The sequence below is a fragment of the Eupeodes corollae genome, chromosome 1 (genome assembly GCF_945859685.1).
Source record: "Eupeodes corollae chromosome 1, idEupCoro1.1, whole genome shotgun sequence".
Classification (NCBI taxonomy): domain Eukaryota; kingdom Metazoa; phylum Arthropoda; class Insecta; order Diptera; family Syrphidae; genus Eupeodes; species Eupeodes corollae.
Window position 1 is genome coordinate 32923559 of NC_079147.1, and position 15050 is coordinate 32938608.

The 15050-nt window shown below is 34.2% G+C and overlaps 2 protein-coding genes across 2 annotated transcripts in view; both read right to left on the bottom strand.

Moving 5' to 3' along the window:
• The window catches only part of LOC129940505 (sex determination protein fruitless-like), a 326270-nt gene extending 311851 nt beyond the window's left edge, over positions 1-14419 (bottom strand). Inside the window, exon 1 of the mRNA XM_056048863.1 lies at positions 12724-14419. The gene's annotated coding sequence lies outside the window, so the exon portion shown is untranslated. The remainder of the gene's footprint in view (positions 1-12723) is intronic.
• The window catches only part of LOC129953890 (uncharacterized), a 111618-nt gene that overhangs the window by 4893 nt on the left and 91675 nt on the right, over positions 1-15050 (bottom strand). Inside the window, exons 2-3 of the mRNA XM_056067422.1 lie at positions 14443-14652; positions 7537-7603 (exon numbers count right to left, since the gene is read on the bottom strand). Of these exons, the coding sequence (XP_055923397.1) occupies positions 7537-7603; positions 14443-14652 (277 nt within the window). The remainder of the gene's footprint in view (positions 1-7536; positions 7604-14442; positions 14653-15050) is intronic.

The following is a 15050-nucleotide window of genomic DNA, read 5'->3' on the forward strand; positions in this document are numbered from 1 at the left end:
GCTTTTTGATTTTTTTCTTGTACATTGTGTTTCCAAATCGGTTTTTTGTCTAAAATAAGACCCAGGTATTTAGCCTCGTCAGAGAATTTTAATTTGATTAGTTTTATACAGAGAGGGTCAGCAAATAAAATTTTGTATTTTCTCGAATAAAGGACTAAATCGGTTTTGTGTGGGTTATCAGTTAAACACCCAGCTCACACTGATCAACCCAAAGTATTAGTCTGTCTAAAGCATTTTGTAAGAGTTCTTTTAAGATATTAAGATGCTTTCCTAAAACCGCTTATTTTATCCTTTTATACAAGTTATAATAACATGTTAGTTTATTGATACTAAAAAGCTAGTTACAAATCGGAGTTTGAAAACTCTAACCCCAAGTTTTTTGTTGCTTTTTTTGTAAAGAATCCTGTAAATCTACCTCAGCGGCGTAGAAAAAAAGCATCAAACTTCATCAAATTATGGCCTTTTTAAACCTATCACAAGAATGCTGCACGTAGCTAACAACGTCCTTACAGTCTTTGACTTTTATGTAAGCTACTTTTTTCTTAGAAACAATCACTGCAACTAGTTTTGTTTTAATAATGTGTAGATCTTCTGAACCAATCCAAAACATAATATAAAACTTGAACTAAAACAACTAATAAATTGATAAATTTAAATCTAGCTTTAAGTCCTTTTTCTGTTTATAGATTACATTAAACGTCAATGAATAATAAGTAATATTGACATTTAGAAAGCTTAAAAAAGAGTGCAATGATATAAATTGGGGTAGCTGCGGAATAAAGACAAAACACAGAATAGCCTTTAATTAGTGATTGAATAATTTTCATAATTCCTTAATTAGCTATTAGGCTTATTAAAAGTATATATTATCTATATAAATGAGTCGCATTCCAGCCCCCTTTTTATATTTAATTATAAAAAATCCATCACCTCAAAGCTGATTTTTCCTTCGATTCTTATTAATTTCCAGGACAAACTTAAATTAAGGTGAGACTGACTGCTTAAGATCTTAATCTTTTTATTGCACGGCAATTGAACTTATATTGCAATTTAAGGCTTTAAGTGAAATTAAATAGCTAAATTATAAAAATCCTTTTTTTTTTAATGTAATGCTGTGCATGTATGTACGATTAATAATTGTTGAAAACGAGTCAAAACCAAAGAAGGACAACACTCCCACCCTAAAGTGGCACCACAAACACCACCGTGTTGATTTTACCATCGACACTATTATTATATCCAGACCCAAAGGTATAGAATTTAAAAGGCGTATTGTTTCCCTTATGTACAATTACTATAATCCCCTTAGGTGGCATAGGCTATAGGTACGTTAAGGCAATAGTATAGTAGGTGGTTTGCGTAGCTGATTCGGTTTCGTGTAAGTAATGTTGCATAAAGTGCCCTTTTGATACCCCCTAATCTGTCTATAATTGTGAAATATTTCACACAAAGCCTCACGTAATCGGACAAGGAAATTATATACAAAAAAAAACTATAAATTATTAAAAAGAAAGTCAACACGATAAGTACCTATGTACATATGAATCCAACGTGATATTGCACTTAGGTAGGTAAGGCAGGTACCTAACCTACCCTGCATATATTGCCTCCATACAATATTTATCGTATGTAAAAATAGTACAAAAACATTGAAGTTTTGACATTATTAGTTTCAGGACTGTAAGTAAAATGATATTTTTATAGAGATTTCGACAGCAATGTTGCATGTAAAAACCACTTACTGGACAATATGTTGCAACAATATTGGTTACAAGAATTCAATGGATCTATGGCCTGCGAGTGAGGCGAGGCCTCTAAGCCTTCAATGTGGCAGCTTATAGTAAATTATTGTCAAAGTGCATGAACAAAAAATGTGACAAATATTTTCAAAATCATAGTTTTTATGCATCGTAAATTACAAAGTACAGCACATAAAAATGTACAGTGTGCAACATTATTATAATGATTTTTAGTTGGCACTTAAATTTCTCTTGTAGGATAGATTAAAATTTTATAAAACGAAAATTATGAAAGAGATTTGTGGTTGTTTTAGTATTTCAAGTCACGATTTTAAGTTTAACTAAATTACTAACCTGCAACATGAAGGCCTCTAAGGTCATACATGTTGTTGTTGATTTTTGTATCTTATTTTAATATATTTATTCTCCTGGCTATCATATTTTATTTATACCTTACCTTTGGCAGTAGAATTTAATATTGCTTTTAAAATATTATTTGATTAAGATCTGATTGTGTAATTTTGTTTTAATATCTTAACATTTTATTATGTAGACAGGTGCATTTTACATAAATTGCATTTTTAAGCATTTTTTGATTACGTGATCTATTTGAAAATGGGTTTAAAGTGGCAGTAAACGTTTAGTCCGTTCACTAAAAGATTAAGCTATGGAACGAAAACACGGAGCTTTAAGTGAATTTGGTAGAATTATTAGAATAAAATCCTTAAAATCTTGTTTTCGATCCCTGATGTGCACCTACAGATTTGTTCACGGGTATTGCCTCTTGCAAGTAATTGACAAACCTTCCATGAGTAATTTTTGTCATGAAAAGTGTTTTATCAAATTAAGCTTTTGGAATTGGCTTAAAACTGTAGGTCCTCTTCATCCCTGATAAAATTACTTGCACACAGAAATAGTCGAGAGTTGTAGGTCACTAGGCCCTAGTTCTCAATAGACAGTTGCGCCATCTGATTTTTTTGTATAAGATCCTTTATTCGAATTATTTCACGTCTTTTTTTCTAAATTAAGGTGTTAAGCTTCACATGGCAATTTCAAATAAACGGTTCAATATATCCAATTAAGGTTTTGACATTTATCACAGTCTTCTTATGTTTTGTTTAATTTTTAAGAAAGTCCCGGTCAAAATTCCAAAAATTTAAGCGCTATTACAACAGGAGCATTAGGAAAGGGAGTGAGGGTTTGAAAAGAGGTTTTCAAATTCCTGAATATTGGAAAGACTGGGGAAGATAGAACCTAGTAAGGCATTCCACATTCGCGTAGTACGGCTAAAGAACGAATATCTGTATTCGGCTGCACGACTAAAGTTGGACTCGAGGGCTGGTGAGCATTCCTAGAAGAGTGATTATTACGGTTGGACTGTTTAAGATGAGGAATGTAGATGGTTATTTGCCTATAGCATGCAGCGTTAAAACAATGGTAATAAAGACCGAGACGATAAACTTTACGACAGTGTCAAAGTGACGTTTTATCATCAAACAATTTAAATGCCCATGTTCAATATTTTAAACCAATCTTTTGTAAGTTTTAGAAGCATCAGCCCAGAGTTTGAAATAGAACCAAGTTTTGGACTTTATTAGTCGTGTTGATAACAGCCAGATCAGAGAGCTAGAAAAACTTCTTGCATCGCTTTGGTTCCACAAGAGCTAGTTGGTGAAACACATGTATCGTGACTATCAAGTTCACAGTTTCATTGATGCTTTGACAGATTTGGATGGCACGGCAGGAATATCACGCTTTAACGATAGAAGGCAGCTTTGGGTTTTTGAAGCATTAAATTCGTCGAGGTGTTTTTTATTCCCCAAATTTAAATACTGTTTCATTCGGAATATAATGAGCAGGGACGTGAGTTTCAAAAGCTAAGAGTACTATCGTCAGAAAAACAATGTATTGTATTTGAAGTTGAAAAAAGGAGAACAATAATAAAAATGAGAAAAAGTGCTGGAGACAGAACAGAGCCCTGTGGCATTCCATCATTTATTTTGTGGTTTTCAGACCTCATGCCATCCAATACTACATGTTTTTAATTATCCGAAAGGTAATTATCAATCCTTGCCCATTGCTCCACTGTTCAGTAAGACGAACCATGAGATCACCAGTGGACATATTGCTTGGAAAGCTGTACTGCCATCTTTCGATCTTCGAGGTAGTTCTTGGGCTGATAATTAATTAACGATAACATATGACCTTGGAAAAAGGGACAATGGAAAATCTGTTTATAATTAGAACTTAAATCTTTTTTTGGGGATGTACTGGACAAATTATGTTTTTCCTCTACTCAGAATGAAAGCTGACTAGCAGGATAAAGGAAAGACCTTACGCTGTTCAAATGAATTTATGTATCTTGGGATCGCTAAGAACTCTCACTAAAGTACAAGTGTTAAAAATGATTGGTCCCATAAAATAATTAGAACGCTCAAGGACAGGAGGAATCATAACATTTACTTGCAGCGATGAATTATTGGCAAATTGCTTAGGAAAGAGATAGCTTTCTCTAAATAGCTAACAAATGGGCAATCATTAATAATGAGCGTAGGAACCGAGAAAAGTGAAGAATTCCTTGTGTTTTTTTTTTACAAATGACCAATAATTTGTTCTGTCTTCGGGAAGTTTCAGTTTTTTTCCGTAATTTTTTATTATTGCGAAAAACTTAGTTTTTTTCTTATTTTTTTTTTTTTTTTGAGATCGAGACATTACTAGAAAAAGTCCCATGATAATTAACATAGTATTATACATTTACATGTGGCAGAAAAAAATAAGTCTTTATCATAAGCACTTCTTTAACATTATTGTGCTATAAATGACGTTAATTTCTTAAAAGTACTCTATATCGACATAAATCATGAAATCAAACGGAATTCAATATTTTTTGATTTTTCAACCATTAATTGAATTGCTTGTGTTTTTAATGTTGAAAATGACCAACAAGTCAAAGCGTTCATCTCTCTCAATAGAGGATTTTTCGGAACAATAAGTACCATTAGAATTTTGTATCATTATATCAACCACCGCATCATCATCCTCGTTGATTTGATACCGAAGGAACTTTTATTTTGTGTATTATTTTATTTGGTTTCATATATAAAATTGATATAAAAGCGCATTGTTGTGTGAAAACATTGTCCTTTCAGGATATCTAAACTGTTGGTCACTTTTTTGGTCCTTTGTTGATAAATCTATCGAAAATTAAAACAAACAAGACAAAAAAAACGTTGACAAAAGCATCCGTTTATCTTTATTGGAGATCAAAATATAATGATTTTGAAAGTGCAGCAAGTATTAAGAACCACAGTTCGTCTATTGTGGTACACAATAGATGATTTTCCGGTCATATTTTTCAGTCTCAATTTATTTATTTCCCCTAAAGCTGTTTTTTTTTCTTATTTTAAACGAGAAGACAATTTGAAGTTAAATGAATTGAAAACCAAGATCGAAGATGAGGCTGAATTGTTGAACACATTGAACTATGACCAAATAATATCAACGTTTAGTCCCATTAAATTTAAAGGTTAAACATGAGAACTTGAGTGACAGTTCGTGTTATAAAATTTAATATTCACGCTCAGTGAGAGTAAATTGTTTGATTTGCTTTTAACTAATTGTATATTATCTCAAAGGTAATAAATTAAAGGTATCATAGTATTGATATAATATTTATTATTTTTAATAAATTGTAAAATATTCTTATGCTATTTATACTGATGCTATAATACTTTTTCAATAACTTTATAATACTGCAAGAAATATATTAAAAAGAAGAGGTCCCAAATAACTACCATGTGGATCCCCATAATACTAAGAACTGTAAAAAAACATAAATGATAACTACTTTTATTTAATTGTAAAAAGATTAATATAAAGTTTGAAACTAAGCTCTTCATAAACTAAGAAAAATAAATACTAAAAAATAGTTCTTCTAAATGATACTCATTTTGCAACATTTGTAGTGAATTGATAGTATAGAAAACATCACTTTACTTTAACATAGAGCATAAGACCTTTGTCAGAACTTGGATACCAACCAATGTTTGCAAACTGTGCTTTGAACATTTAAGACATTTTTTATAAATGGAAAACGCACCTAACACACAGTGTAGCTATAATTTGAAATTGACCTACAAATTACATTTAACGTCGCTATTTTTTTGTTCTCAAGTTTTGTAACAAAATCGAGACGGGTGTATTAAGCTAGCACCCTTATGGCTCGAATCTATTTACCAACATATAGAACAAAGTTTGAAATGTGTTTTATTAATTATTTAATTCCACGAAGCTTAAGAATATAAAACACAACGTCTTGCATCCACCTATAATTTCGAGAGAAAAATATAATTTTTGCCCTTATTGACATAAAATTGGGATTGATGAAACAATATATTAAAAGTATAGACAAAACTTGCTCTAGTTTTATGTATATATCGACAGAAGTCTTTGGTTTGAGTACAGAAATTCTTAAAGCTGGTATGGACTATAGAAACAACTTTCATGTGGGTGCGGTGGCCTAGTGCACTAGCTCCTCACACGCTAGATCGCTTGTTCAAGCCCAGCTCGGGCAAGCACCACTAAAGGAGTCTGATGATCGGGTTGGTTCCCGTGAAATAGCTATAACTCCAGCCTATGAACTTGGTGGTAGCACACACAAGTTGTTGTTGTTTCATTCTAAAATTTCCTCTCCCATATTATTTTTATTCAAAAATATAAATTGGAAAATGGAAATCAAATAAGGAGAAGTCTTTTACTTTATTTGAAATTAATATTTGAAAGCTATTAAATTAGAAATTATTGAACTTGTAATTATTATAATTTGTCATTGAGTCTCTTTAAAGACTATTCATTTCAATTTTTGGGTTTTTTTATTTTGGCGAAATCCTTAATCATAGAAGCCAATATTCAATATAATTTCGGAAAATATTGGACAAATACTTGACATTTTGAGGCTATCTTCATTTTTGAAGTAGCTTTTTTTAATAAAATTCGTGATGGTTTTTTTTTAAATTCATAAACTCATTCCTCAATATTCAGTTGAAATATTTATATTATTCAAAAAGCAGATGTTTGAAAAATATTCATAAGTTTCACCTGTCGTAAGAAAATCAGAAAGATACGTTGAACCAATAATGCTACAACTGTTTTCAACACAAAAACGTAAGATTTTGAAAGCATGTTTTGTTCTTGGAACGTATCTGTTGCCTGAAAAAGAATTTTATTATATGAAATTCTTGAAATATGTAAATATGTTTATTACCGAATATTGAAAAAAGATAAATATAAAACACTAAGCATTTTCAAAACTATGAAAGCTCTAAAGTCAAGGTGTGCTCGAAACTTTAAATAGAGTCAAATAAAAACTCGTAATAAATGAGAATTTAGAGAAACTACGTAAATGTAATAATAAAATGATTAAAATCGTATCTAGAAAAGAAAGATTTGTACTTTGTTATAAATTGAGATTTAAATTAGCTTTGAAACCAACGTATTTGATTTTTTTAATTGCAAGCAAAGGGGATGGTTTTGATGGTTTTAAAACTTAATGTGTTTTGTGAGTTTAGTTTCACTAGAATAATTCTTCAAATGCCAGAAATCAATAGCTCGACTCTGCTCAGCTTGAAGGGTTGGGGTGGTTCTTGGCCATTTCAGACATCCCCCTTTTCAACAAATATAAAAATCGTGCCTATTTCAGGATTTGGATATTGTACTCGGATTGGGGGTCAAACTGACTTCCATGTAGATATAGGGAAGCTATATGCTTGTCTATAATCTGGAAGGAAGAAAAGCTTACTTGCATCTCCACGTGGTGGCTCTGGGCATAAGTAAGATAAATCAGTGAAGCTCGATGATGAATGATACTGTTGCAATTACATAAAAGTTATTGAAAAAGGCACAGCTTAGAACTGCAATGAGTAAATTCTGAGCTTGTTAGCGAACGCAATAAGCTATGGTTAGCTTCCTTCCAAGATTAAATCTTACTAAAGATTGTTAACAAAGGACTGTCGTCCTGCCTCTGGGTAAGAGGTTGACTTACTCATATAAATCATAAAAAACCATAGAAATCAGTAAATATACAAATCGAATGGCTATTTTCATCGGTATTTCATATAAGATAAAATAAGTCTGAAGTGGAAGTAAAAATCATTTTTAAGGAATGATGTAAATTGTAGATGTGATACCACGGGATATGTTGTAGCCCCCTGGTTAATTCCAGGAACATATATGGGATGGCCTCCTTGTGAGAGTATTGTGGTTGCTGTGGTTTATCATATTTGCATAGGATATTGATTTTTTTGTTACTCAAAAAAATCAATACTTAGATCAACAAAAGTTAACAAGTAAGTGAATTTGTTATGTCTTGGTAGCTCAGAAAGAGGAACTCATTCGAAGCATTTCGCAAAATAAGAGAGGGTAAATCTTTGCATAAATCCTTTTACTTTCAAAAACTAAGCGAAAAAACAATGCCCAAAAGCAGCAAGTGTAAGAACTTGCCACCAAATTAAGGCTTCTGTCAGGTGTTGGTGTTGTAAGTAGTTATTTTAAGTATACTCCGATAGGTTAGCAGGATAAGGAATATGGTTGTTGATAGTGTAATCCTACACACATTCGCAAACTTATAATTAAACAAAAAATGTTCACGAAAAAATAGCTAGGAAAGTTTCATTGATCAATAAAAGAAACATTAAGCAACTTATTATACTTGGAAACTTCAACTAAGCGTCAGGTATTTTAAAATACGAGAGAATTATTTTATACACCAACGAAACAAAATGTTCAAATGGTAGACATGTGCATTCAAGAGGACACAAGCGTCCACAGGTTTTTCTCAAAACCAACCTCTGTCTATCAACTCCTACTCTCACCTCCCTGTGGTGGATATTGGGTGCCTAGAACCTCAACTGGAGATTGGGTTCAACCCCGGTGAAAAGTTCTGGGGTGGCGTCTACAGTTCCAGTAAGGTTGAACTACTTAGTGAACACCTTATAGGGCTTCTTCGACTTATTCGGAGCCCAGGCCTGTAAGGAGCGGATTTATCCGGCTTCCCATCCTTCGAGTTATACTTAGGATCTGGCCCTCCAGGTTGGGGGTTGTGCGTCGGGGTGACTTCCTGGCCACGTAAAAGCTTTCAAAGTTGCGAAGCACCAACAAGCCTCGGATACGGACGGATTTACTGTTGACAACAAACGCAAACGAATAAAGAACAACGAACTTCGGATATGCACGTGGAATGTTAGGTCTCTTAACAGACCATGTGCGGCCAAAGAATTAGCGGAGGCCCTAGAACGATATAAAGCAGATATCACCGCCATCCAGGAAATACGATGGGATGGGCCGGGCAAAAAGAGGATGAAAAACTGCGATATTTACTATGGTGACTGCTACCACGAAAACCAACAGCGCTTATTTGGATGCGGATTCGTCATTGGAGCCAGACTTAGGCAAGATGTCTTGAGCTATAGGTGCATCAATGAGCGCCTCATGACCATACGCATCAAGGCTAAATTCGGCAACATTAGCCTGATATGCGCGCACGCCCCCACAGAAGAGAAAGACGACAACACCAAAGATATGTTCTTCGAGCTCTTAGACAAAACGTATGAGCAGTGCCCTAGCTACGATATTAAAATAGTCCTGGGGGATTTTAATGCCAAGCTAGGAAGGGAAGACATCTTTGGTGGAATAATCGGGAAGAACAGCCTGCACGACAACACTTCCGACAATGGATTCAGGCTCATAGATTTTGCTGCGGGGCGAAACGGCATGGTAGCCAGTACGCGTTTTCCACACCTTAACATTCACAAAGGAACTTGGACTTCTCCAGATCAATCTACCGTCAACTAGATTGAACATATCGCGATCGACGCCAGACACGCTTCCAGCATTATGGATGTACAAACTTTCCGAGGAGCTAACATCGACTCGGACCACTACCTCGTTGTAGCCAGGGTAGCACTTCGGATTTCCAGACACAAGGCAAAAAAGGGAGGTGCTGGGAGAAGATACAACGTCGAACGGCTACAATCGCCAGAGATCGCCAAATCCTTTTCCGACCGAGTGACAAGTAACCTCTCTCGAAGTTCTCTGCCGCCAACACAATGTATCGAAAACCAGTGGCAACATTGCCAAGATGCAATCAGAGAAGCCGCCTCTGATGTGTTGGGTTTCAAACAGCCACCAACAAGGAACCCCTGGTTTGATGAAGAATGTCGGCAGGCAAATGCAGCCAAACAACAGGTACGCAAAGCGGCGCTGCATAAAAGGACGAGAGCTGCTCGTGAGCTCTATGAGCAGAAGAGGCGAGAGGAACGCCGACTTTTCAGAAGGAAAACGAGAGGGCATGAGAAGCGTGCGGTCGAAGATGTTGAGAGGTATAAAAGCAGGAATGAGGTTCGAAAGTTTTATGAACAGGTGAAACGAAATTCACAGGTACATAAACCTAGAACCGAAGACTGCAAAGACGAAAATGGAAACATCATAGTGGAACCGCAGTCAATACTGAGGATATGGAAGGACCACTTCCGCTGTCAGGCAGGATGATCCATTCAATATAGACGACGAAAGCCAACAATGCCGTCCTCCCAACTTAGACGAAGTAAAGGTTGCCATATCTAAGTTAAAGTCTAATAAAGCCGCTGGTGCAGATGGCTTGAATGCCGAGCTCTTTAAAGCAGCTGGAGATAAGTTGGTTAGAAGCATGCACCAACTTATCTGTAAGATATGGTCGGAAGAAAACATGCCCGATGAATGGAACCTCAGTATTGTTTGCCCGATCCTGAAAAAAGGAGACCCTCTAAACTGCACCAACTATAGAGGAATAAGTCTACTTAACATCGCCTATAAAATCTTGTCTGCCATAATATGTGAACGTCTCAAGTCCATCGTCAACAACCTGATAGGTCCTTATCAGTGTGGTTTTAGACCAGGAAAGTCCACAGTTGATCAAATATTCACATTACGGCAGATCCTGGAAAAAACTCAAAAGCACCAAATAGACACCCACCATCTTTTCATCGATTTCAAGGCCGCATATGACAGCATCTACAGGGACGAGCTGTATAGAGCCATGTCTAGTTTTGGCATCCCTGCCAAACTCATCCGTTTGTGCAGGATGACCATGGAGATTTCACGCTGCTCCATAAAGGTTGGAAATAACTTAACAGAACCTTTTGATGTCAAAAAAGGCTTTAGACAAGGTGATGCGCTGTCATGCGATTTTTTTAACATCGTGCTTGAAAGAATAGTACAGAGCTCACACGTCAACACTAGAGGCACTATCTTTCAAAAGTCTGTCCAATTACTGGCATATGCTGATGACATTGACATAATCGAAAGAACTCAGCGTGATGTCAATGGGGCTTCTGTGAGTATTGAGGCAGAGGCGGCAAAAATGGGTTTAACGGTTAATGAGGGCAAAACGAAGTACATGCTGTCGTCAAGAAAGGACATACAACACCGACGTCTGGGTCAAAACGTCACCATCGACAGACGTAACTTTGAGGTAGTCAAGGACTTCGTCTACCTAGGCTCCGCTGTAAACGCAGAAAATAATACCAGCGCTGAGATCAAACGCAGAATAACTCTTGCTAACCGCTGTTTCTTTGGACTAAGAAAGCAATTGCGTGGTAAAGTCCTCTCTCGAGGGACTAAAGTGTTGCTATATAAGACCCTTATCATCCCCGTCCTGCTATACGGTGCAGAAGCATGATCTATGACAAAAGCGGATGAAAGCACCTTGGGTCGCTTCGAGAGAAAAGTTCTTCGTGTGACATACGGTCCCGTATGGAGAAGATGGAACGACGAGCTGTACGGGCTGTACATCGACGTAGACTTAGCCAGAGGGCTAAAAGTCCAAGGACTAAAATGGCTGCGTCACGTAGAGCGCATGGAAACCAATGCTCCGGCCCTTAAAGTCTTCGAATGCACACCCACAGGACAGCGCAGTAGACGAAGACCGCGGATCAGGTGGCGCACGCAAGTGGAAGGTGACCTCACCCAACTTGGAGCGCGAAACTGGAGACATATAGCTAGGGACCGAGCTAGATCTAGAAGTTTGTTGGGTGAGGCCCTAGTTCACACAGGACTGTAGTGCCACCTTAAGTAAGTAAGTAACGAAACAAAAATAAATTTGGTTAAATCTGATGGCCATAATTTTTCTTAAAAGGAAAAAGAATGAAGAACTAAATCCTAGACATACCATAAAGACGGTAAAGCTTTGTGGCGGTAATATAAAAACGTACTTCCATGTATTCATACATGAAGATCGATAATGACCCCAAACACACTGCTAAAGTCGTGACATGTTGTTTTGAACAAAAGAACGTGCCAGTTTTGCAATGACCTTCACAATAGCCAGATCTAAACCTATTCTATAGATATCACCCCGCAGACTTGGGCCTACCTGCAGTATTTACTAACCAACTATACACAAAGTATCTTACAGTGTCACAGAGTTTGTTTTAGAATCTTTTCTTATTAAGGATTACCTTCACAGGTAACCAGTATATTATGAGAGGGTTTATTGGGGATGTTTACCCATGAAGGAGGTCAGAAAGGCAGTATCCAGATCTATTGGTGAGATAGTACTTTTTTGTCTTTTGTGACTGTTGGGTTTGGTAGGGGGATGGATAGGTATGCACGTGTTAAATGGTAGATCTTGTATCCATTTATTGAGATTATATTTATAAGTATCTATGGATATTTTGTATGCTAAATTGCTAAGGAAGTGAAGTATGGAACAATTTGTTCAGCGCCACAGTTACAAGTGAACTAAGAAACAAAAGTCAAAATTTGAATAAAGGACATCTTAATCCTTTAAAAAAAAGTATTATTTTGCAAAAAAAGAACATAATTCTGTCACACTGGTCGACTTTTAAAAAAAAGTATAATCGTATAATCGACTTATGGAATGTTCGTATTTTTAATTGTATACTTTTTAAAAATATATTCGTTTTAAAAAATAATAAATAAATGCACTTACCATTTTTTGGAGATATTACCGATCGATATCGTGTTTGTTGATTGAAGATGTAGATATTTATGGATAAAAATATATATATGTATAGATTTGCATTTACATATATGTATATATAAAAAATCTACATGATATAATAGTATACAAAGTAATTTAGTTGATTTAAAAGTTCAATATTTAATTAATTTTAAGTATTTAAATTTTTTGGGTATATGATGAAGTATATAATTTAAATTAACCATGAATTTTTGTTTTTGTATTGATGAAGATATTTTGTTTTTTTTTTAAATTTAAATATACTATGTTTTTATGTTAAATGTTGCAAGATTCATATGGGATGCGCATTTCAGAAAAATTACAAAATTTTACATTCTCCTTACACATACCCTGAAATATTTCTCTCGGTATACTTTTATATTTGTACTTTCGGCTAAAAATACCATTTTTTAAATGTGCTCTTTAAGAATTTATTTTTTTTTTTGAAAAACTGGTTTAAAATTTAATGTTAAAATACAATTCTTTGTTTTTTTTTTTTGTTAATATTTGTTTGAGTAAAAAATTAAATATATTATTGATAAGATTGAAAAAACGCAAGGAACTGAAAATTTTTATTTTTATTTTCTACTTAGTTTTTTAATTTTTTCTATTTTTATGTAGTTTATTTAATTGATTATTTTTTGTTATTCTGCTGAGATTTTGTAAAAGTTTAAAAATATTTTAGTATTATTTTTAAAATTTTAGTGACATTTTTAACTAATTTAATTTTATTAAAAAATATATATGGTATATGTATTTAGTATAGGGTTCGGCAGTGTTTTGAAGACACCCAAAACTACCCTCAGATAGTATGTTTTAGAATTTTAGCTTTATTAATTTTTCTTAATTGAAACTAATTATTTTTCTTTAATTAAGTTTAGTTTACTAAAATTCTGAAGTAGAAAATCTATGTTTAATATTTTTTGAGTAGGATTTTTAAATATCATATTAGTATATTATTATTTTATTGTTTCAAATACGTATTTTTTTCTGTTTAGTAAAATATTTATTGTTATGGAATAGGAATTTTTAAAAAATGATTATTTTAATATTTGTTTTTGAAAGCCCAAAGAATATAGTATACGATTTTTGATATGATTTAATCTTAATCTAATAGTATACTTATGTTAATGCACGCAGCGTAACAACAAAACGTATTTTAGTTAAAAATGTTTAAATCTAAGTTTCTGGCGTTTTCTCTTACTTTATTTAATTTCTAATATATTTATGTACTGTACGTATTTTATCATTAAAGTAGGCGTATATGTCCAAATGGTCCGCGAAGACCGTTTTAAAAAAGCGTTTTTCATCTTTTTTTTTAGAATTGAATTTAAATTTCAAATATTTATAGAAAATTGTATTTAAAAAAAAAAGAAAAACTAAATGATTTGTTGATTGTAGAATTTTACGATATTCCTGTAGTCATGAGATCTATTTTAAAAAATAGAGTTGCCATGTGTTGAGTGTTGATATTTTCTGTTTTTTTTTTCTATTTTTTTGTTTGTTGATTGAAGATATGTGCATTTATATATTTTTTAATATATTTTCAGACGGAGGATGATTTGGGGCGATTTTTTTTTTTTTATTTTTTTTAGTTTTCAAATTTGTTGACGGGATTTTTTTGATTGATGATGACTGATTTTTGTTGGAGTTGTTGAAAACTATACAACTCTTTTTTTTATACATTACCTAGGTGGTGGGGGTGATGGAGGCGGGGGTGGAGGTGGTGGTGGTGCCGCAGCTGTGTCAGCATTTCTTTTGTTTCCTGTTGTTTGTAAATCGAGGGCAAATGGTGTTGCTGGGCTTTCTCGCGGTCGCATTGTTGTGGGCGGACCTCGAAAAAAATATGGATTGCCGAAAAAATCCGGCGATGATGGCATCATGTTAATGTTCGGGTATCTGTAATGAAAAAAATGAGAAAATTTATAAAATTAGTTATGTTTGTATATTTGACATATTGGATTGAAGGAATAATATTTTTCAAATTTAATTCTTTAAAATGGTTTTAAGATATTTCACGCTGCGTTAGACACGCTCTTTCATCTGATACCCCTTGAAATCTTCAGTAAACAAGTGGCAGCGAGTACACCTATAAGACTTAACGCCTCATGGACCAACAACAATCTGGGGCATTCCATCATTTTGAACCTCTTTGGTTCTATACCAAAGTACATAGACTCCACCATTCCTAAACCCATATTTGGAAAAAACTTCCAGGTATCGATTTCATCCAGAGATGAATGGGAAGACAAAAACTCCTGGATAACACAAGTATTCATTTTTATACAGACAAATGA